This window comes from Erythrolamprus reginae, chromosome 1 (assembly GCF_031021105.1).
Source record: "Erythrolamprus reginae isolate rEryReg1 chromosome 1, rEryReg1.hap1, whole genome shotgun sequence".
In the NCBI taxonomy this organism is placed as follows: Eukaryota; Metazoa; Chordata; class Lepidosauria; order Squamata; family Dipsadidae; genus Erythrolamprus; species Erythrolamprus reginae.
Genome location: NC_091950.1, coordinates 857284 through 881038, shown reverse-complemented (window position 1 = coordinate 881038; position 23755 = coordinate 857284). Strand labels below are relative to the sequence as shown.

General features: G+C 39.7%; 1 protein-coding gene across 1 annotated transcript; it reads right to left on the bottom strand.

Moving 5' to 3' along the window:
- Positions 1 to 267: 267 nt before the first annotated feature.
- LOC139158150 (vomeronasal type-2 receptor 26-like) lies at positions 268 to 22626 on the bottom strand. The gene is made up of 6 exons (XM_070735569.1): positions 22469 to 22626; positions 11155 to 11446; positions 9411 to 10232; positions 4445 to 4663; positions 3124 to 3250; positions 268 to 1172 (listed from the first exon to the last, which is right to left on the bottom strand). The coding sequence occupies exons 1-6, from the start codon at positions 22624 to 22626 to the stop codon at positions 268 to 270; spliced, it is 2523 nt and encodes an 840-aa protein (XP_070591670.1).
- Between the last annotated feature and the right edge of the window lie 1129 nt (positions 22627 to 23755).

Here is a 23755-nt window from a genome sequence, read left to right as displayed (position 1 = left end):
GAATAATAGAAAATAAAGAAACCATTTGAAAGCATTTCACCAAGACAGCCTTCATCAGCGCCATCTTAATGGAAGGCAAAGCCAATTGCTGATTGATTTTATTGTATTGGGTTTTTAGTTGTAATTTTAATTGATTAGATTTGTTGCTGTATTGTTTAGAGTTTTGGATAAGGTGTCATTTAATGGACATGTTCCTCTTTCTCCCTCAGCACTTTTCCTCAAAGGTTCCTCAAAGGAAAACTAAAATGTTTCCCAGGTTTGCATCAGTTAGAGATGTTTGTTCCTTATCATATTTTCCCTACAGTTCAGATGGGGCCTTAATAGGATGATATAACATTTTGGGGAAAAGATGCAAGCCAAGAGACCAGCCCCTGAGGCCAAGATGGAGAAGATCTCCACGGCCACCATGGACTTCCCTTTGGTGCTCTGGTAGGTGGGAAGGAATGAGATCCAAACACTGCAAAAGACCAGCATGCTAAAAGTAATGAACTTGGCTTCATTAAAGCTGTCAGGCAATTTCCTAGCCAAAAAAGCTATCATGAAACTGACGAGGGCCAGAACAGTCAGATAGGCAAGGACAGCATAAAACATTAAAGCCGAACCTTCATTACATTGCAAGATGGCTTCTCCTACCAAGGAGTGGAAGTCCATGTTGGGAAATGGGGGAGAGGTTATTAGCCAGATGGAACAAAGAACAGCTTGGACTAGAGGACAGGCTATGATAATGGAATTAGTCAGTGGTTTTCCTAAGAGTTTAGTTGCCCTGTTCCCTGGCTTGGTGGCTATGAAGGCCAGAACCACCATGACAGTTTTTGCCAAGATAGAGGAAACTGCAAGGGCAAAGAGAATGGCAAAGGCAGTTTGTTGGAAAAGACAGTTGAGCTTCCTGGGTTGACCAATGAAGAGGAAGGAGCAGAGGAAGCACAGTAGGAGGGAGACCAGGAGGATGTAGGTAAGATCTCGGTTGTTGGCCTTGACAATTGGTGTATCATGATGCTTAAGGAAAATGACCAGGACTGCAGATGTGATCCCAGAGAGAGATAGCGCTAGAGATGCTAAAGAGGATCCCAGGGGGTCTTGATAGTAGAGGAAGTGGAGTCTTTTGGCAATGCAGTGGTCCTTCTCCTTGTTGGGATATTGATCTTCTGGGCAGGGGTCACAGTGAGTTGCATCTGAAATCAAGAGTGTGCATTTTATGGTGAATCATAGAAACATAGAAGACTGACAGCAGAAAAAGACCTCATGATCCATCTAGTCTGCCCTTATACTATTTTCTGTATTTTCTCTTAGGATGGATATATGTTTATCCCAGGCATGTTTAAATTCAGTTACTGTGGATTTATCAACCACGTCTGCTGGAAGTTTGTTCCAAGGATCTATTACTCTTTCAGTAAAATAATATTTCCTCATGTTGCTTTTGATCTTTCCCCCAACTAACTTCAGATTGTGTCCCCTTGTTCTTGTGTTCACTTTCCTATTAAAAACACTTCCCTTCTAGACATCATTTAACCCTTTAACATATTTAAATCTTTCATTCATGTCCCCCCTTTTCCTTCTGTCCTCCAGACTATACAGATTGAGTTCATTAAGTCTTTCCTGATACGTTTTATGCTTAAGACCTTCCACCATTCTTGTAGCCCGTCTTTGGACCCGTTCAATTTTGTCAATATCTTTTTGTGGGTGAGGTCTCCAGAACTGAACACAGTATGCCAAATGTGGTCTCACCAGCATTCTATATAGCGGGATCACAATCTCCCTCTTCCTGCTTGTCATACCTCTAGCTATGCAGCCAAGCAATCTACTTGCTTTCCTTACCACCTGACTGCACTGTTCACTCATTTTGAGACTGTCAGAAATCACTACCCCTAAATCCTTCTCTTCTGAAGTTTTTGCTATCACAGAACTGCCGATACAATAGTCAGATTGAGGATTCCTTTTCCCCAAGTGCATTATTTTACATTTGGAAACATTAAACTGCAGTTTCCATTGCTTTGACCATTTATCTAGTAAAGCTAAATCATTTACCATATTACAGACCCCTCCAGGAATATCAACCCTATTGCACACTTTAGAGTCATCGGCAAATAGGCAAACCTTCCCTACCAAAGCTTCCCCTATGTCACTCACAAATATATTAAAAAGAATAGGACCCAGAACAGACCCTTGTGGCACACCGCTTGTAACCAGTCTCTGCTCAGAATACTCGCCATTAACAATAACTCTCTGATGTCTACGCTTCAGCCAGCTGCAAATCTATTGAACTATCCAGGGATTAAGTCCAATCTTCACTCATTTATCTATCAGCTCTTTATGTGGAACCGTATCAAATGCTTTGCTGAAGTCCAGATAGGCAATATCCACGGCACCACCTTCATCCAACACCTTTGTGACATAGTCAAAGAAATCAATGAGATTAGTCTGACATGATTTGCCTTCAGTAAAGCCACGCTGATTTGGGTCCAATAAGTTATTGTTTTTTAGGTGCTGATTTATCCTCTTTTGAGTAGAGTATCAACAAGAGCAAAAGTAGAGAATCAACAAGGTCAAATCATCCATCCATATTGTCAACTCTAGGAATAGGTTAGCCAGAAAAATAGATCTGTTCTCTGGCTCAACTTCTCTGATTGGACTTCAAATCCACTCATTTAAATTTTTTTTGTAGGGAAGGGTTAGCAGACATAGATAGATGGATCTGTTCTGTTTCCGACATGTCTATGAATTTCCTGGGTGAGTGAACTTTCTGATAGAAGACACGGATCCTTAATAAAAATTCTTTCCCAAAAAGATTGAGAGCTGGTTTTCTTGATGGGCTATAAAAGTAGGAGTAGAAAGCCTAGTATATAACCTAAGAATTATTCCCTCCAACTAATATATATTAAATTGTGGAGGAACGAGAAAATGGCTTGTGGTGTAGTACAATTTAAATTCATGAACTGAGAGGGTCAGCTGAAAATATGAATATATTGAAGAAGGTAAAGCAGCCTACCAAAACTGATGTCAAAATTAATATTTTTCCACTGAATGACTTCCTGGAAGATCAAGAGTCTGCGGAGAGGGGCGGCATACAAATCTAAATAATAAATAAATAATAATAAATAAATAAACATTGGAGCTCTGACCTACCTGTCTGAGAAATGGTCCCTTCTGGACAAGGGTCACATTGGTAGCAGCAAACCTCCTCTCCCTCTGGAACTTTTCTCCTCTCTCCCGCCTGGCACCTCTTCAGGCCACACCTGGCAAAGGGCACCTTCTAAAAGATGAAAGAGAAATATTTGAGATAGTCTAAGTAATCTATACTTCATTTCTCTCTTTCTAAATTTACGGGACCGCCTCCAACCTCAACCCTCTGGGAAGTGCCTTCTGTGTGGCAGCTCCAATCCTATGGAATCAACTGCCTACCGGTCTTAGAAACATAGAAACATAGAAACATAGAAGTCTGATGGCAGAAAAAGACCTCCTGGTCCATCTAGTCTGCCCTTATACACTTTCCTGTGTTTTATCTTAGGATGGATCTATGTTTATCCCAGGCAGGTTTAGACCTGGCCGTTAAGACCTGGCTTTTCTGGCAGGCCTGGAATTAGATTGTGTGTATGGTTCTTTTTTTGGATTTTATTTCATTGTTATTATATTACTGGTTTTATTACATATTTGGATTATATATTATTACTATTGTATTTATCCCATTTGTTAGCTGCTTTGTGTCTGCTTTGGAATGAGCGGCATATAAATAAAATAAAATAAAATAAAATAAAATAAAATAAAATAAAATAAAATAAAATAAAATAAAATAAAATAAAATAAAATAAAATAAAATAATAAAATAAAATAAAATAAAATAAAATAAAATAAAATAAAATAAAATAAAATAAAATAAAATAAAATAAAATAAAATAAAATAAAATAAAATAAAATAAAATAAAATAAAATAAAATAAAATAAAATAAAATAAAATAAAATAAAATAAAATAAAATAAAATAAAATAAAATAAAATAAAATAAAATAAAATAAAATAAAATAAAATAAAATAATAAATAAAATTTCTGTTTCCATCTTTAGAATGTCTTCATAAGAAATGGTTTACAATGGCCAACCAGAAACCCGAATAAGATTCAGGCCAATGGCAATCCCAACCCGCCAGTGAATGCTGGAGGTTGGAACTGGGATTCAAAATGCAAAGGAAGGTTTGTGACATTAAATAAAGCCACAGTTTTTCTAAAGCCAAGAATTGTGAGGATCCAACTGAATGGGAACTGCTGAGGTCTCCCCCACCCTACCCTGATCTTGGACTTCAAATCTCAAATACGTTAAACTTGAATGCAGTTTTTTTCATCAAATTTCTGAAATATTTTCTCATCCAATAGAGTCATTTTCCAGATGGATGTTCCGCCCCTCTAAGGGACAATGAAGACTTTCCTGAATTGATGAGATTTCCTTTCAACTCACCTTTGTGGCCCAGATGATTGCATTGGAGTTCAGGGTGAAATGCTGGTCCGGGGAAGCCCTGGGATCTATTTGCCCAACCTTCACAGGGACCAAAGATTCATTGGGGAGAAAAAGCCAGTTCAGAAGATCATAACGAGCAGACAGCAATGCTTTTTCTGAGAAGGAGACTTCCTCTCCAGCACCGGTGTTGAACTGGACATGCCTCAGATAGGAAATAATCTGAAAGAGACCTACAGAAATCAGAGTCATTGCCAGGAAGCCAAAATCAAAATGCGATGGCCATCATCCTGAGAGGGGGCATCTCACTAGCTAGAGTCTTCGGAGAGGGGCGGCATACAAATCTAAATAAACTAAACTAGAGGAGTTTCCTTGGTGCAGGTCTGAGCAATGAAGAGTAGCATCAATTATTTAACTCCATTCCCCCAAAGACAAGACATTATCTTGATCATTGGACGTTTGTATTGTTTGCTTCTTCAATTTAAACATAGATCCATCCTAAGATAAAATACAGACTAGATGGACCAGGAGGTCTTTTTCTGCAGTCAATCTTTGTTTCTAAGTTTCTAAGTTTCTAAGTTTCTAAGTTTCTATGTTTCTATGTTTCTATCTTTCTATCTTTCTATCTTTCTATCTTTCTATCTTTCTATCTTTCTATCTTTCTATCTTTCTATCTTTCTATCTTTCTATCTTTCTATCTTTCTATCTTTCTATCTTTCTATCTTTCTATCTTTCTATCTTTCTATCTTTCTATCTTTCTATCTTTCTATCTTTCTATCTTTCTATCTTTCTATCTTTCTATCTTTCTATCTTTCTATCTTTCTATCTTTCTATCTTTCTATCTTTCATCTTTCTATCTTTCTATCTTTCTATCTTTCTATCTTTCTTTCTATGTCTCTATGTCTCTAAGTCTCTATGTCTGTATGTTTCTATGTTTCTAGTAAAACCCCTGTTGGAGCATTCACAATTTCTAGATGAAAGCTGCCCACTGATTAATTGTTCTAATTGTCAGGAAATGTATCCTTAGTTACAGGTTGCTTCTCTCCTTGATTAGTTTTTACCAGTGGTGGACTCCCTACTGGTATGGCTAATTGTGTGCAGCTCCATGGCTCTGGTGTGTGAATGTGGGATCAAGCACAATTTTGCTTCCTGCACCTGTGCAGGTAGCAAGATCTCATATGCAGATGCACGTGCATGTGTATTTCAGCGAGGTTTTTTTTGCTTCCCTGTATGTGGAACAATACACAAGCATACAACAGATACAAACTCAAAGGGAACCACTCCAAACCTGACTGTAGAAAATACAACTTTAACAATGCCTGGAATTCACTACCTGACTTTGTGGTTCATCACCAAACCCCACAAAACTTTACCCTTAGACTGTCCACTGCTGACCTCACCTGATTCCTAAGAGGTCAGTAAGGGACGTGCATAAGTGCACCAGCCTTCCTTCCGTCCCTGTCCTAATGTTTCCTCTTATCAGTACCCACATCCAGGGCCGCCCATAGGGCGGTACTACTGGGAGTGGTGTACCAGGCCCGGCCATGAGGGGGGCCCGGTTTTGCCCGCCATCGCACATGCGCAGTACCGGCCCTCTCTTGCCGGCTGCCTGCCTCACCAACGAAAAAGGCAGGCCCTCTGGCCCTCGCGAGGCAGGACTCGAAGCCCCGACGGAGCCTTTGGCAGCGTGGTCCTCCAGTCCCAGAATAAAGCGTGCGGCGAAGGTAGGAGCCCCTTCGGGGTGGCGGTTGCAACTTGCGCTTGTGTTAAATTTTGTTTCTTTCCTAAGCAGCCTTCTGTGTAAAAAAAATCCATTTCGGAACGAGTCGTTCCCAAATGGATTTTTTTACACAGAAGGCTGCTTAGGAAAGAAACAAAATTTAACACAAGCGCAAGTTGTAGGCTTCGCACGCGTGCACCAGCGTCCCCCAAAAGGCCCCCCCGCGCACCCTTTTCCAAGGACGCGCACGAAGCCGCCCCCAACCCCCCCCCGCGCCTCTAGCCCCCTCGCTCCCCCGTGGCTACTCGCCGCTGCCCTCGCCTGCCCGTCCGCTCCGCCTCTCTTCAGTGCAGGAATTCTCACAGCGGGGGCCACCGCGCTCTCTCCATCTCCCTGTTAGCCTGCCCGGAGCATTCAAAGTAAGAGCTAAGGTTTTTCTTACTTTGAATTTTCCGGGTTGGGCTGGCAGCAGGGGATGGGGAGAGCGCGCGTCAGCCCACGCGTCCGGCATTCCAGGCGCCGTCCCGGTGCGACGCCCCAGAGACCCCTGACCCCGGTTTCCTGGATTCCTGGTGGCAGCGACCGAGCCCTGACCAGCGGGCTCCCGACTGAGCCCTGCCGCGGGAACGAAGCAAGTGGGGCGCTCCCCGCCCGGCTGTGGCTCTTGTAACTCGGCCCGGGATGGGTGTGACTCTACGGGCTGCCCTCGTCGGGGAAAGGGAGGGGAGGGAAAGAGAGGGCCGGGAGGACACAGAAAGGAAGGAAGGAAGGAAAAATAGGGAGAGAAGGAAGGGAAAGACGGAGGGGAAGGAAGGGGAAGAGGGAGGAGAAGGAAACAGGAAGAAGAGATAGGTTGGTTGGAATGAAGGAAGAAGGGAAAGAAGGAGAAAGGGGAAGGGAAGGAAGGAAGGAAAGGAAAAGAGGGAGGGGGGAAAGGAAGGAAGGAGAGATAGGTTGATTGTAATTGAAAATTACAATTGAAAGTAATTGAAAATTACAATTGAAAGTAATTGAAAATTACTTTCGCCAGCCTCCGGAGAATGAGAGAGAGTGAGAACAAAGACAGAACAAGATAGAGAGAAAGTGAGAGAGAGAGAGAGAGAGAGAGAGAGAAATAGGGGGAGAGAAAGAGATAGCAAGAGAAAGAGAACGAGAGAGAGAAAGAGTGTGAGAGAGAAAGCAAGAGAGAGAGAGAAAGAAAACATGAGAGGGAAAGTGAGAAAAAGAGAGAGAGAGAAAGAGGGGGAGAAATAGATAAAGAGAGAGAAAGAAAAGACAGAGAGATGAGAGAGGAAGGAAGAGGGAGAGAGAGGGAGAAAGCAAGATAGAGAAAGAGAGAGAGAAAGAAAGTAAGAGATGAGAGAGGAAGGAAGAGAGAGAGAGGAAGAAAGAAAGAGAGAGAAAGAGAGAGAGAGAGAGATGAGAGAGGAAGGAAGAGAGTCAGAGAGAGGAAGAAAGCAAGATAGAGAAAGAGAGAGAGAGGGGAAGAAAGAGAGAGAGAGAAATGAGAGAGGAAGGAAGAGAGTGAGAGAGAGGAAGAAAGAAAGAAAGAGAAAGAAAGAAAGAGATGAGAGAGAAAGGAAGAGAGTGAGAGAAAGAGAAAGAAAGCAAGAGAGAGAAAGAGAAAGAGAAAGAAAGAAAGAGATGAGAGAGGAAGGAAGAGAGAGAGAGAAGAGTGGAAGGAAGAGAGAGAGAAATGATAGAAAAAAGGGGAGAAAAAAAGAGAAATGAGAAAATGATTGAGGCAGAGAATGACAGAAAAGAGAGAGAAACAGAGAGAGAAGTGATTCTTGATTTAAAGCATATGGTAAAAGCACTTAAATAATAACAGAGAAAAAAACCCAGCCCTCACCTGTTTTTATTAATAGTTTTGCTGGTTGTTTTAATTTTAATAGTAACGGATTTTGGTTTTTTAAAATTATTAATGACAAAATTGAACGGGTCCAAAGACGGGCTACAAGAATGGTGGAAGGTCTTAAGCATAAAACATATCAGGAAAGACTTCATGAACTCAATCTGTATAGTCTGGAGGACAGAAGGAAAAGGGGGGACATGATCGAAACATTTAAATATGTTAAAGGGTTAAATAAGGTCCATGAGAGAAGTGTTTTTAATAGGAAAGTGAACACAAGGACAAGGGGACACAATCTGAAGTTAGTTGGGGGAAAGATCAAAAGCAACCTGAGAAAACATTATTTCACTGAAATAACAAACTTCCAGCAGACGTGGTTGGTAAATCCACAGTAACTGAATTTAAACATGCCTGGGATAAACATATATCCATCCTAAGATAAAATACAGGAAATAGTATAAGGGCAGACTAGATGGACCATGAGGTCTTTTTCTGCCATCAGTCTTCTATGTTTCTATGTTTCTATTAATTTCTTTTAATAAAAAAGAAGGGATTTATTTATTTATTTATTTATTTATTTATTTATTTATTTATTTATTTATTTATTTATTATTTATTATTTATTATTTATTATTTATTTATTTATTTATTTATTTATTTCTATGCCGCCCAGTCCCAAGTTTTTCCTTATTTCCAGATTGCATTTCTTCTTGGTGAGGTTCCACCCATTGCTTCTTGTACTACCTTCAGGTGGCATGGAGAATAAATAGATGCCATCTGCTCTGTGGCAGCCCTTTAAGGATTGGGAAACTACTATTATATTCCCCCTCAGTTTTCTATTTATTGAGCTAAACATACTCATTCTCTAAGCCCTTGTTCATAGGATTTAGCCTCTAGGCCAGGGGTGTCAAACTCAATTTCATTGAGGGCCACATCAGGGCTGTGTTTGACCTCAGAGGACCGGGGGAGGGCTTGCCCAGGGTGTGTGGCCATGGTGGGCATGGCACGGGATTTTGGGGGGCAGTAGTTTTAAAATGGCCGGGGGGGGGCAGACACTTAGGCTGTATGGGGCCCCAAAATTCCTGATGATGGCCCTGCCCACATCATGTATATAAACAATGTTATTTCTATGTATATTACCAATACAGAATATTTATTTAAATAATAAAAAAATTGTCATCTTGCTCTGGGCTGAAATCTCCTTCAGGGAATGGTCAACCCTGACTCTTAGACAAACACTGAAGACCTTTCGGGAACTTATGGGAAAATCTTTCCTCTGTTGATCTTATGGACAACTGGTTTGGTTGATTTCTTATTTCTCCTTCTACTGTATATAATCACATGGGAAGTTTCCTCTCTAAGGATCTGCAGACTAGATAGGAAATCACAGAAATTACCTGCCATGGCTGGACATTTGAGACCCTCTTTTCAAGCATTCTTGACCCATACATTGCATGCAATGCATGTGCCACAGCAAAAATGGCATTGTAGATATTGTAGCTTTCACCATCCATGCTTGTTTCAAAAATGTAAGAAGGCAGAGTCTGTAAATTCTCCTTTCCTGTACATGGTTTTTCCCCCTTTGGAAGGATCCTGCCTGGCTGGTCCATCGTGCAGCCAAACAACCTCTCCCAACATGGAGGCAGAAAGACATCCCCTAGTGGCTTCAGGGGGTCTAAAGACAGGAGGAAACGACTGAATTCTGAGACCTCCCCAGTGTGGAGCCTAAAATGCAGAGACCCATGGAAGGGCTTTACTACTTTCAAATTGTCTTGATTCCCCAACACACTGAGTTTCCAATGGGAAGTTAACACCCAAACTTTCCAGAATGATGTCTTTCTCAAATGTTCATGGATACTCATTACTGCCTTTACATTTGTAATACTTTGGGGGTCTCCAAATAGAACAATCACTTCAGCTTTAGCCCAAGTGTCTATCATATGAAGTAATTTCAGCATTGTAGTATGACGAAGAAAATTCGATTTCAATATTTCAGTGAAAGCCAAACAGATCTCCTTCTCCTTGAGCATTGGCACCAGAGATGAGATGAAACGTTCACCATTGTCATTTTCAGGGGCTACGAGCCCAACCCAGTTCCACTGGAAATACAGGAGCAGTTGCACAAAACCCACATACTCAGAAAATTCCTTGGGATTTATCCGGAAGAAGGAAGGATAAACTCTTCTGCCTCCTTGGGTTAACTCAAAGCCAACGCCTAGCTGGAGAAAGTGAGATTATTGATTTTATGGTGATTTTAGGAGTCACTGTGACATGGATTATTGCCACATCAGTTAGGCTGGCTCACTTTGAGTGATAAGCTTAATTTTGTTTGTTTGTTTGTTTGTTTGTTTGTTTGTTCATTCGTTCGTTCGTTCGTTCATTCATTCATTGAGTTGGAAGGGACCTTGCAGGCCATCTAGTCCAACCTCCTGCTGGTGCAGGAGACCCTACAATAACAGTCCATTCTTTTCTTGAAAGTCTCTAGTGTTGGAGCATTCACCATCTTTGCAGGCAACCCATTCCACTGGTTGATCACTCTCACAGTCAGAAAGTTCCTCCTTATTTCCAGGTTGAATCTCTCCTTGGTCAGCTTCCAACCATTGTACCTTGTCTGGCTCTCTGGTGCCCTGGAAAATAATGGGTTCCCCTCCTCCCTGTGACAGCCTCTCAAGTATTGGTAGACTGGTATCATACCCCCCACTGTACCTCCTCTTTGCTAGACTATCCATGCAACCTTCCCTCGTATGTTTTAGTTTCTAGTCCCTTTATCTTTCTGGTTGCTCTCTTCTACACTTTTTCTAGAGTATCAATGTAAATTTATACGGGAACAATTCATCAACTGAATACAGAGGACAGACTGCAGAGAAAGGATGGTTACACTTTTATGAAGAATAGATTAGGAAGGAATTTTTCTTGGAAAGTATATCATTTCAGAATTATTTCATTACCTATCACTTTTGGGTTCAATAAAAACATTTCTCAACACATAAAATATAAAAAGCAAATTGAACTGTAGTGCAGATTCTCTAGGTCATAAACTGCTCATTTGCCTCCCAAAACACATGAGCTTATCCTCTTGGGCTTCTGTCTGGGCTTCTGTTGTTTGTCTACCTCATATTATCTCCAGTAGAGCCCCCTCACCTGTGGGACCTTGAAGATGCTGAAGATGGAGGCCATCTGCCTTGAGGATTTGGGGTTGAGGCCCCCAATGACAGAGAGCAAAGGGTCCTTCATGCCACATTTGTAGCCTGGAACCATTCGGCCTTGTCTGGAGAGCAAGGAGAGATTGATAATGGAAATTGTCATCCCAGTCTGATAATTGCTATAGATTTGGAAGCCAAGAGTGATGTTGGGAAGGAGAACCAGATCCCTGTTGACCTCTCTGACTGCAAACACCAAGGCCATGAACTGCTGGTAGTTCTTGGGCATGACTCTATGGGGAGAAAATCATTGGGGAAATTTTAAGCAAAGTTTGTGTGGGCTGATGGAGTTTATCCTGCTATTTCCCCCCATTTTTTTCCTTTGTAATTTGAATTTCAATATTTTATTTAGCCAGGTGTGATTAGACACACAAGGAATTTGTCTCCAGTACAGAAGCGCTCAGTACACATTTTATGGAACACAGATAACAACAATAACAACAATAATAGTAAAAATTTGTCATCAGTCAATTGCCCAAAATGTGGGTTTACTGGGGACAGCTTCCATCCTGTGATGATATCTGTAACATCATCAAACATCCACATCTACCTGTCCCAGGTCCTTGGAAAGGATTCAATAGGTCCCTTGGGTTCCATTTGTTGGGGGTTCAAGGGAAAGGGAGGGTTTTGCCTTCGCTTTCTGCTCAAGATCCCCATGTGGACCACTGTGGACCACAGAATGCTGAACGTGATGGGCTTTGGCCTGATTCAGCATGGCTCTTCATATGTGCTTAGGTAGGCAAAAATGCCAAATTCAATCTGAACATTTGACTGACTGAGCAATGATTAACAGCAATGACAACAGCAGAAACAACAATAATAATCCAATAGTTGTACCAATAATTATAAGAGCCCTTTGAGCTATACCCCAAACATTGCCTAAATAGATGGAAATTTTGAACTTATCAGACCTAAATATTCTGATTTTGCAAAAAACCTCCTTACTCAGAATTGCCTATATACTCAGATGTTACCATAACAGCTCTAAGTCCTTGATTTCTACTTCAACTGTTCTACCAGTCCCAGACTGTGAATTGAACTGAAGATTAAATCTTAAATACTACTACTAACCCATGAGCTTTAGGGAGTGCCCCATTGTCCTAGTATTGTCTGATAGAGAAAATAATTTTTCTCTATCCACCTTTTCTATCCCATGCATGATTTTATACACTTCAATCAAGTCACCCCTTAAACGCCATCTTTCAAGGTCTGCAGATATCTTCTCAGCCCTCCTGAACTGCACAATATTTTATATATTGATTTTATATATTTTATATATTGGTTTTATATATTTCTTTTTAGTATTAGAATTGTTGCACTATAATATTGTTTTTATCATTGTTGTGAGCCGCCCCGAGTCTTTGGAGAGGGGCGGCATACAAATCTAATAAATTGAATTGAATTGAATACAGAGGTCTTCTATGGAAGGCAGGCAATTTTTCTTTCTGCAATCTTGTAGCAGGAAGTGTCAAGTATCATTGTTATTGTAGTTTTTGGTTAAAGACATTTCTTAAGTAATATTTGATGGTGAAAAGAGAAAATCCCATTTATCCATATCACAGACCACTTGATAACTCTTCATCATTCCTCCCTCCTTCGTTTTGCTCCAGTGATGGTAATCCTTCCCAATTGCTTTTCTTCCACCCTAATTCATTTGTTTCCCTCTTGAAGCAGCTTCTTCAGGCCTGGAAACCATGGTTGAGCACAGGACTATAGTAGGGGTGACAGCATAGGCTTAACGAAGGCCCTTATTTATGAGCGATCCTGATTTCAAAACTGTGGAGTTTATTCCAACTCTTCCACACTATAAATACGTTGACTCCATCTTGGAGTTTTCTGCCATATTGTAAATCAACTTCTTCACTTGTAGAATTTCTAAAACTCGATGGGCTTTGGGCTTTCCTCATTTTTTTGGAAGGTCTATAATCTTCCTGATCAAGAGTTCTGGAAAGACTGAAAATTCTAGCCTATTTTATGAGTTCAGTTCTTTATTGAGAAAAGCACAAACTGTGCCAGGACATTGCAAACATCATTGGAATTAGTATTTCTGACAGGAATCCCTGAACACAAAGCAAATCAATTATTTGTATATACCGAGAAACTTACAAAACACTGTCTTCAAGCAGAAATGGTTTTCTCCTGTAGGATTGGATAGTGAATGTTTGTATGGTTCCTATGGGAAAATTCCCACCAATAATGAAATCACCAGGCCTGTAAAAGTCTCTCATATTCTGCAAAGTGTTTGTCAACGCACATCCAGTGTGCATCCTCTTAGCAGAGGTTGGAGGCAGGAGCCAGAAGAGCAGGAGGAGGAGGAGGGGGAGGGAAAGAGGCAGCCGAGCCATTCTTCTCACCTTCCCTCCTAGATCAGAAATCAACGCTTGTGAAGAAGATGAGTTTGTAGGTAGCACCTGAAATATCACCAGAAGTTTGGAGAGAGACTGTACCACTTGGATGCCTCCAATACAAATGTATGTCAACCATGCTTCCACTTGCTTCAGTTTGGGCTGCAACCAAAGAGGAAAATAAGCCCAGCCGAGTCTCTGCAATCTCAGGAGTTCACTCTTTGCAAGACAAGTCAAGGTGACATGTCCTCCCCCACTGGGAGAAGTTACCATCAAAACAGGTTTTATCTCAGAAGGTTTGTGTGTGTGTAGAAGTCCATGGGGGATATTTTAGAAATTACTGTTCTTTTGATAACTGCATGAAAAAAGCAATTGTTCTATTTACTGAGCAATAGCTACTCTTCATACAGCAGATGGAGAAAAATGAGTTTGGGTCTCTTGTTAATTCACAGATCAGATGCAGTTGAGAGTCAAGGTGAAGATGGGTATTTGAGTTATGTGAGACTGAGCATGTGCACACAAGATGGACATGTTTGGCCTGATCCATAGTTTAACAGATTTAACAGAGTTGGAAGGGACCTTGCAGGTGAAAGGATTGTAGATATGCAACAAACATTAAAAGAAAATATACAAAAAATAAAGATAATAGAAGAGAAGGTAGAAAAGAAGGTAAAGGGGATAGAAGAGAAAAATGAGTTGACTGTCAAGAATATGGACCAATCTATTTCACAATTGGAATTAGATCTTTCCTCATTTAGTTTAAGATTTCAAAATATAATTGAAGAGCGAGATGAGAATTTGGGTGAGAAAATGATAGAAATTTTAGCAAAAATTTTACATAAAGACCAACAAGAGACGGCGCGGGATATAGATGAACTATACCGGGTACATACCAATTATGCAAAAAGACACCATCTTCCGCGCGAAGTACGTATTAAATTCACTAGACGGATGGTGAGAGATGAAATATATAAATGGTCATGCAGCCAATCAATATCATACAGAGGTGAAGAAATAATAATTCTTAAACAAGGGCCACGTAAGATTCGTGAAATTAGAAAACAATATCAATTCCTGGCAAGAAAATTGATCCAAAGGAATGTAATGTTTAGATGGCTGCTACCAAAAGGGATGATGATAACTTGGAAAGAAAGGAGAGTTAGAATAAATACACTGGAGGAAGCCAGACAATTCTGTGAAGAAAATGATTTACTATATGAGGAACAAGTTAGCAAGGAAAGTAGGGGAAGTAGAGAGGAATTAGAGACAGCAAGTCGGGAGGAAGAGGAACTGAGGGAAGAAAGAGAGAAACCAAGGTTGGAAGAAGGGAAACAGGAACAAAAGGAAGTATAACAGGAGAGAAACCTAAAAGAAACAAGGAATCAGAAATACTACGCATAGTTAATGTCAGAAGACACAAGAATAACATCTATTAATGTAAATGGACTTAATAATCCTAATAAAAGAAGATTGATATTCACAAAATTAAAAAAATTAAAAATGGATGTGATTGCTTTGCAAGAATTACATATACGCAAACGAAATGTAGACCTATTAGTAAATAAGAAACTAGAAATTCTTTATACATCTTTAGCAGAAAAAAAAGGGGGGTGGCTATATATGTGAAAGAAACGATTAATGAAAAAGAAATATACAAGGATAAGGAAGGCAGAATTTTAATAATAGAATTAGAAAAGAATAAGAAATTGCTAACATTAATAGTAATATACACACCGAATGAAAATCAATTACAGTTTTATAGAAAACTACATGAAAAAATCATTGAGTTAGATTTAAAAAACATAATTCCACTAGGAGATTTCAATGCGGTAGCACATAAGAAATTAGATTATAAAGGAAACAGAAATATTAAAAAAAAAGAAAAACCTCCCTAAAACCTTTTGGGATATAGTTAAGGAGCTAAACTTGAAAGAGTCTTGGAGAGAAAAACACGAAAAATACAAACAATATACATATTATTCAAATCCACACCAGAGTTGGTCGCGTATAGACATGGTTTGGGCAACAACGCAGATAAACAATGAAATTGTAAAAATTGAAATAGAAGCAAACACTTGGGCAGACCACAACCCAATATCATTAAATTGGAGAAAGGGAAATAATAAAAAACAAATAAAATGGATTATGGACAGAAAAATAATAAAGGAAAAGCAGTACACTGAAATGCTAGAGAAAGAATTACAGATATTTTTTGAAATAAATAAAACAGACGAAATTTCACCACAAACACTTTGGGACACAACAAAAGCTTACATCAGAGGTTTAACAACATCATATATGGCAATGAAACATAAACAAAAAAAGATTAAACAGGAAACATTAGAACAAGAATTAAAACAAATAGAAACAGAGCTACAATTAAATCCAAAACGGAAAAAAATTAAGGAGAAAAAAGATCAAATTAGACATGCAATTAATTTGTTATATCAGGAAGAAGTAGAAGAAAAGATTAGAACAGCCAAACAGGTATATTTCGACCAAGCAAATAAAACAGGAAGGTGGCTAGCACATAAACTAAGAAAACAAAAAGAAAAAAAATCATAGACAGATTAGAAGATGAACAAGGTAACATAAAATATGAGAAGCAAGAAAAGAAAAGAATAGCAGTACAATATTATAAGAAATTATATACACAGGAAGAAGTAAAAAAAGAAGAAATAGAAAAGTATATTGAACTAACAAATATGGAAGTATTAACAGAAGAGCAACGACAAGAACCAAATAGACCAATTACCTTAGTTGAACTTCAAGCAGCGATAAAACAAAACAACAACAACAAAGCAACAGGCACAGATGGCATACCAGTAGAATTATACAAACAAGAAATAAAAATATTAGAAAATAATACATTGGATATTTATAATCAAATAGCCCGAGATGCAAAGATACCCCAAACATGGACAGAAGCATTAATATCTTCAGAGAGGGGCGGCATACAAATCTAATAAATTATTATTATTATTAAAATTATATCACTTATACCCAAAACAGAAACAGAAAAAGAAAAAATTCAAAATTACAGACTCATATTGTTATTAAATACAGATTATAAGATATTTATCACAATTTACTCAGCAAGGTTAAAAAACATTCTGAATCAATTAATACACTGTGATCAAAATGGCTTTCTCCCCAAGAGGCAAATTAAAGATAATTTGAGGATAATAACAAATGTACTAGAATACTATGAGGAACATCCTGGAAAACAGATGGCATTGGTTTTTCTTGACGCACAAAAGGCTTTTGACAATGTAAATTGGAAATTTATGATAACACAATTAGAAATTATGAATTTTGGACAACACTTTACAAATTTAATAAAAACAATATATCTGGAACAAAAAGCCAAAATTATAATTAATGGAGAGCAAATGGAAAAATTTTAAATTGAGAAAGGAGTGAGACAGGGATGCCCCATCTCTCCACTTCTGTTTACATTAACGATGGAAACACTACTAATTAAAATAAGAAAAAATGAAGACATAAAAGGCCTAAAAATAAGAAAAGAAACTTATAAAGTCCAGGCCTTTGCAGATGATTTGGTATTTATAATTGAGGAACCATTGACAACCGCACCAAAATTAATTAAACAAATTGAAGATCTTGGTGAAGTAACAGGACTCAAAATAAACAAACAAAAAACAAAAATAATCACCAAAAATTGCACAAAAAACAAATAAAACATCTAGAACAAATTACCAATATGCAAGTAGTCAAAAAAGTGAAACATTTAGGAATGTGGCTTACAGCCAAAACGTCGACATTAAAAGAAGATAATTATACAAGTTTAATAAGTCAAAGCAAAGTAGATTTTAAAAATTGGCAAAATTTACAATTCTCATTAATAGGTAGAATTAATTCGATTAAAATGAGTGTCCTGCCCAAGCTCCTCTTCCTTTTCCAGACAATTCCAATAAACCCAGGTAAAAATTTCTTTAAAGAATTAGACAAGGTAATATTAAAATATATATGGTTAGGTAAAAAAGCAAGAATCAAATTAAAGGCATTGCAAGATGTGAAGGAAAGAGGAGGTCTGGGTCTACCAAATTTTAAACTATATTATTACGCAACATCATTAGTATGGATCAAAGAGTGGATCACATTAGAAAATAAATGTATATTGACAGTAGAAGGGCACGATTTATTATTAGGCTGGCCCGCCTATCTCTGGTACAGAAGAGACAAAACTCATACATATTTCAAAAAGCATATATTACGAAATTCTCTTATCCAAATTTGGAAAATAATAAAAAAACAACAATATACTAAGGTACCAGAATGGGTTTCACCAATAGAACTAACATATCATCCAAATTTAATCGGGCCTCACAATACAATTAGATATAAAGAATTATTAGATCAACAAATGAATATAAAAACAAAGGAAGAATTGGAATATAACGGTAAGAAATTAGATTGGTGGACATATCTACAATTAAAAGACGCATACCAAAAAGACTAAAAGGAATATGGTTTTCTGGTGGGGAGGGATGGATTGGACAGGACACTATTAAGAAATGATGAAAAATTAATCGGTAAAATATATAAATTTTTGATCCGTTATGAGATAGAATTGGAAATTGTAAAAGAGAATATGATAAGCTGGGGAATGAATTTTGGCTACACAATTGAACTAGAAAAAGGGGGAAATTATGGATTAATAATTGGCAGATAACAAGATCGACCGCATTCAAGGAAAACCAATTAAAAATGTTCTACAGGTGGCACCTATCGCCAGAAAGACTTGCAAAAATGTTCCCAAAAACCTCTCCAATATGTTGGAAGTGTAAAAAAGAAAGAGGCACGTTCTACCACCAATGGCGGACATGCACACAGGCAAAAAAGTTTTGGAATAAAATAACAAATTGGTTAAAACAAATAGCAAATGAAGAAATCAGGGGGAAAACCAGAATTATACTTATTTGGTATTTTTAATAAAAAAATAGAAAAAGAGGTAAGATACCTAGTTATACACATACTAACAGCTGCCAGAATAGTATATGCCCAACAGTGGAAAACAGATAAAATACCGGAAGAAAACATAATAATTAAAAAAATACTAGACTGTGCGGAGATGGACAGGCTAAAAGAAGAATCAGATTACTATAAAACATGGCCAAATTTTATGATTGGCTAAAAGAAATAAATAAATAAAAAATTATGCAAAGCAACACATCAAATAAAAGAATTCAAAAATTAATATTATGTAAAAGAAGTGTAATTCTCTGATCAAATATCCAAAAAAAGTGGGGAAACTTTCATTTCCCAAATGTTGTATATATATGTTTTTATGTATGTTTTTTTGTTTGTCTTGTATGTCACATTTGTAAAATATTTTTTTTAAAAAACTATTTAAAAAAAAGAAAAAAAGAAAAAGAAAAAAAAGAAAAAAGCAATTGTCCTATTTACTGAGCAATAGCTACACTTCATACAGCAGATGGAGAAAAATGAGTTTGGGTCTCTTGTTAATTCACAGATCAGATGCAGTTGAGAGTCAAGGTGAAGATGGGTAGTTGAGTTATGTGAGACTGAGCATGTGCACACAAGATGGGACATGTTTGGCCTGTTCCATAGTTTAACAGATTTAACAGAGTTGGAAGGGACCTTGCAGGTCATCCAATCCAACCCCCTGCCCAAGCAGGAAACCCGACATCTGCCTCTACCTAGGATGAAACTCACAGCCTCCTGATTGTGGTGTCTTCCTCGATCCACAGCTGACTTTAGAACATCATCTTTTGGCTGTGGCGAGGCATTTGCCCAGGTTTGCCTAGTGCACCAGTTGCGGCCCTATTTGGACAGGAAGTCCCTGTTCACAGTCACTCATGCCCTCATCACCTCGAGGTTCGACTACTACAACACTCTCTACATGAGGCTACCTCTGAAGTGTGTTCAGAAACTTTAGATCATGAAGAATGTGGCTGCATGAGCCATGATACATCCCAGATACACCCATGTTTCATCAATACTCCGCGGCCTGCATTGGTTGCCGATTAGTTTCTAGACACAATTCAAAGTGTTGGTGAGGACCTATAAAGCCCTACATGGCATCGGACCAGAATACGTAGAGGACCGCCTTCTGCCACATAAATCCCAGTGGCTGATTAGGTCCCTCAGAGTAGGCCTTCTCCAGGTCCCATTAACCAAACAATGTCATCTGGCGGGGCCTAGGGGAAGAGCCTTCTCTGTGGCAGCCCGACCACTCTGGAATCAACTCCCTTCAGAGATTCAAACTGCTCCCACCCTCCTTGCCTTTCGCAAGAGCCTGAAGAGCTACCTATGTCATCAGGCATGGGGCAACTAATGTATCCCCTTCTCTGACCATTAAAGTTATGAGTGGGTATGATTGTGTTGTATCCGGAGGTGGGGTTTCAAGGACAGCTGTGTTTTTTTCATGCTGCAATTTTGCTGAGGCTCCCCTCGCTGGGAAACCCCACCTTCGGACTTCTGTTGCCAGCGAAGCACCCGTTTTTGCTCTGCAGGGATTCCCCTGCAGCATCACAAAAACACGGAAGTCCGGAGGTGGGGTTTCCCATGGAGGAAACCCCACCTCCAGACTTCCATGTTCATGGAGGGGAACCTCAGGGGAATCCTAGCAGCGCAAAAACGGGCACGTAATCTGGCAAAAGGGGTGAGTTTTGGGATTGCATGCATTAATCGCTTTTCCATTGATTCCTATGGGAAACATTGTTTCGTCTTACAAACCTTTCACCTTACAAATCTCATCCCGGAACCAATTAAGTTCGTAAGACGAGGTATCACTGTATAATTATTATTATTACTATTATTGTGGGGCAAGAGCTCCACCTCTAGGCTAGAGCAGCTGGGTTTTTAGTATGTTTGGATAGTATAAGTGTTCATGGGGCATGGAGAAAGAAGAAGAAGAAAAACTGCAGCATCACAAAGCTTAGTACTAGAGATAATACAAACATTGATGGGAATAAGGAGATTGCTGACCATTTGAATAGCTACTTCTGTTCAGTTTTCTCAGAAGGCAGCTTACAATATAATAATATGGGTGGATATAGCATTGCTTCCATCTGTAGGGATTCAGCTCCAGTGATCTCAGAGGCCAATGTCCTAGAGGAACTTGAATGATTAAAGACAAATAAGGCAATGGGTCCAGATGGCATCCACACCAGAGTTCTTAAAGGACTCAGATTTGTCATTGCTACTCCCCCCCCCCGACTGATTTGTTTAACCAATCGCTGTTAACAGGAGATGTTCCTGAGGATTGGAGAATGGCCAGTGTTGTGCCTATCCACAAGAAGGGCAGTAGAGAAGACGCTGGTAACTACAGGCCAGTTAGCTTGACATCAGTTGTAGTTAAAATGATGGAGACTCTACTCAAAAAGAGGATAAATCAGCACCTAAAAAACAATAACTTATTGGATCCAAATCAGCATGGCTTTACTGAAGGCAAATCATGTCAGACTAATCTCATTGATTTCGTTGACTATGTCACAAAGGTGTTGGATGAAGGTGTTGCTGTGGATATTGCCTATCTGGACTTCAGCAAAATCTTTGATACAGTTCCACATAAAGAACGGATAGATAGGTTAGTAAAGATTGGACTTAATGCCTGGATAGTTCAGTGGATTTGCAGTTGGCTGAAGCATAGACATCAGAGAGTTGTTGTTAATTGCGAGTATTCTGAGCAGAGACTGGTTACAGGCAGTGTGCCACAAGGATCTGTTCGGGGTCCTATTCTTTTTAATATCTTTGTGAGTGACATAAGGGAAGGTTTGGTAAGGAAGGTTTGCCTATTTGCTGATGACTCTAAAGTGTGCAAAATTCCATCTGTCCGTCTCTTACCCCGGGGGGGGGGAATTACTGACCCCCTCAGAGAGGGTCCACAGCTTGGGCGTCCTCCTTGATCCACAGCTTACATTAGAGAAACATCTTTCAACTGTGGCAAGGGGGGTGTTTGCCCAGGTTTGCCTGGTACACCAGTTGCGGCCCTATCTGGACCGGGAATCACTGCTCACAGTCACTCATGCCCTCATCACCTCGAGGTTCGACTACTGTAACGCTCTCTACATGGGGCTACCTTTGAAAAGTGTTTGGAAACTTTAGATCGTGCAGAATGCAGCTGCGAGAGCAATCATGGGCTGTCCTAGATATGCCCATGTCACACCAACACTCCGCAGTCTTTTTAATATTAGATTTGTATTTGTATTTGTATGTATTTATTAGATTTGTATGCTGCCCCTCTCCGAAGACTCCGGGCGGCTAACAACGATATAAAAAGACAATGTAAACAAATCTAATATTAAAAAACAATCTAAAAAACCCCAATTTAAAGAACCACTCATACATACAAGCATACCATGTATAAATTCTATAAGCCTAGGGGAAGGGAAATTTCAATTCCCCCATGCCTGACGACAGAGGTGGGTTTTAAGGAACTTGCGAAAGGCAAGGAGGGTGGGGGCAACTTTGATATCTGGGGGGAGCTGGTTCCAGAGGGTCGGGGCCGCCACAGAGAAGGTATTGCTTAGTCGACGGGACCCGGAGAAGGCCAACTCTGTGGGACCTAACCGGTCGCTGGGATTTGTGTGGCAGAAGGCAGTCCCGGAGATATTCTGGTCCGATGCCATTTGTGATGCATTGTTTTTATTATTGTTGTGAGCCACCCCGAGTCTGCAGAGAGAGGCGGCATACAAATCAATCAATCAATCAAAGAAAGAAAGAAAGAAAGAAAGAAAGAAAGAAAGAAAGAAAGAAAGAAAGAAAGAAAGAAAGAAAGAAAGAAAGAAAGAAAGAAAGAAAGAAAGAAAGAAAGAAACAAACAAACAAACAAACAAACAAACAAACAAACAGTTTCTTGCAGTGGGTCACATTAGCATCAGAATCCCGCATTGCATCGCCAAGGAGTCCACTTATGCCTACCCCAGTTGATCATTGCGGGGCTCTTCTGGCTGGCTTATCTTGGCCACCTTCATCTCCACTGGGATCCAGAGTTCCTCTTTCTCAAGTATCGGAGGAGCAGGGCTTTTGAGGGTAATATCCTCTCCAGAATAATCTCTCTCACTTTCACGTCGGAACATCTTCGCCAGTCCCTGGTAGAATTTCTTCTCCAGGAGTGACTGTTAGGACAGACTTTGCTTAATGTCAAGCTGCCAGTCAGAATTCAGACAAATAAAACTCAGAGTCCCTTTATAAAGCTTCAAAAGTGAATTTATCAAAATCAGAACTTGAAGCATCGAAAGAAAAGCAAAGTCTGAGAAAATGGCATGATACAAGTATATATCAAAACCCCTTTTCCACCCGCTTTTGGGATTTTGCCCAATCCTCATTGTCCAGAATCACCAGGTGGCACATGCTGCCCCTCCCGTCACTCTTCAGGAATTTTCCATCTAATGGTCTTCTACTGGTACCTAGGAAAACGAAACTTAACTCTCCTCCTGTGCTCTCCCCAACCCCCCCTTCTTATCTACCCCACCCCGTCTCTATGACAACCAAGTGAAAGACTGCAGCAGCATAGCGAAGGTTGACAGCATGTATTATTTCTGCTACTAAGCTTTGTGATGTTGCAGTTTTTCTTCTTCCTATCAATAATATATCTGAAGAAGGTTTTCTCCCCCTTCTTTAAAGATTTGGCAATTTCTTCCTCTTTTGAGGCTTTAGCAGCATATATTATCTGTTTCACCTCCTTCTGTCTCAGCTATACTTCCAGACTCCTTATACCTCCTATAGGCAGCCTTTTTCCCCCAGATGTTACCGCTCTTCTTCAATATCATTGTCTCCCATGGCTGGTGTCGGCGCAGGCATTGCAGCCTGGCCGACTTCGCACCACTGCCAGCGTGAGACCAGGACAGTTCGCCTGGCGGGTGTTTACTGACCCCCAACCAGTCCCCCGGTAGTGTCCCCTATGTCCCCCCCCTTCAGGGAGGATCGGGCTCGGTTTGGTAAAACCGAGACCTCCAGATGGCGGGGATTCAGGGCTACCCTCAGAGGAGTGAGGGCAGCCCCATGCTTCCACGGCCATTGACACCAGCCCCATGCTGCCTCGTCTTTGACCCCATCTCAGAACACAATACAAATTTATTTATTACTTATTTATTACTTAGATTTGTATGCCGCCCCTACATGACATTGGATTAGATTACTTATGAGACCGTCTTCTGCCTCATACATCCCAACTGCCAGTCAGATCCCACAGAGTCGGCCACTTCC

What these genes read in the sequence shown, in the direction of transcription:
- LOC139158150 (XM_070735569.1), bottom strand. Translation starts at nt 22,626, where the DNA reads ATGTTCCGACGTGAAAGTGAGAGAGATTATTCTGGAGAGGATATTACC. An exon ending in CAAATGTCCAGCCATGGCAG is followed by an intron (nt 4,664 to 9,410) that starts GTAATTTCTGTG and finishes GGTCTCTTTCAG; the next exon opens with ATTATTTCCTATCTGAGGCA. An exon ending in CAATCATCTGGGCCACAAAG is followed by an intron (nt 3,251 to 4,444) that starts GTGAGTTGAAAG and finishes TTCATCTTTTAG; the next exon opens with AAGGTGCCCTTTGCCAGGTG.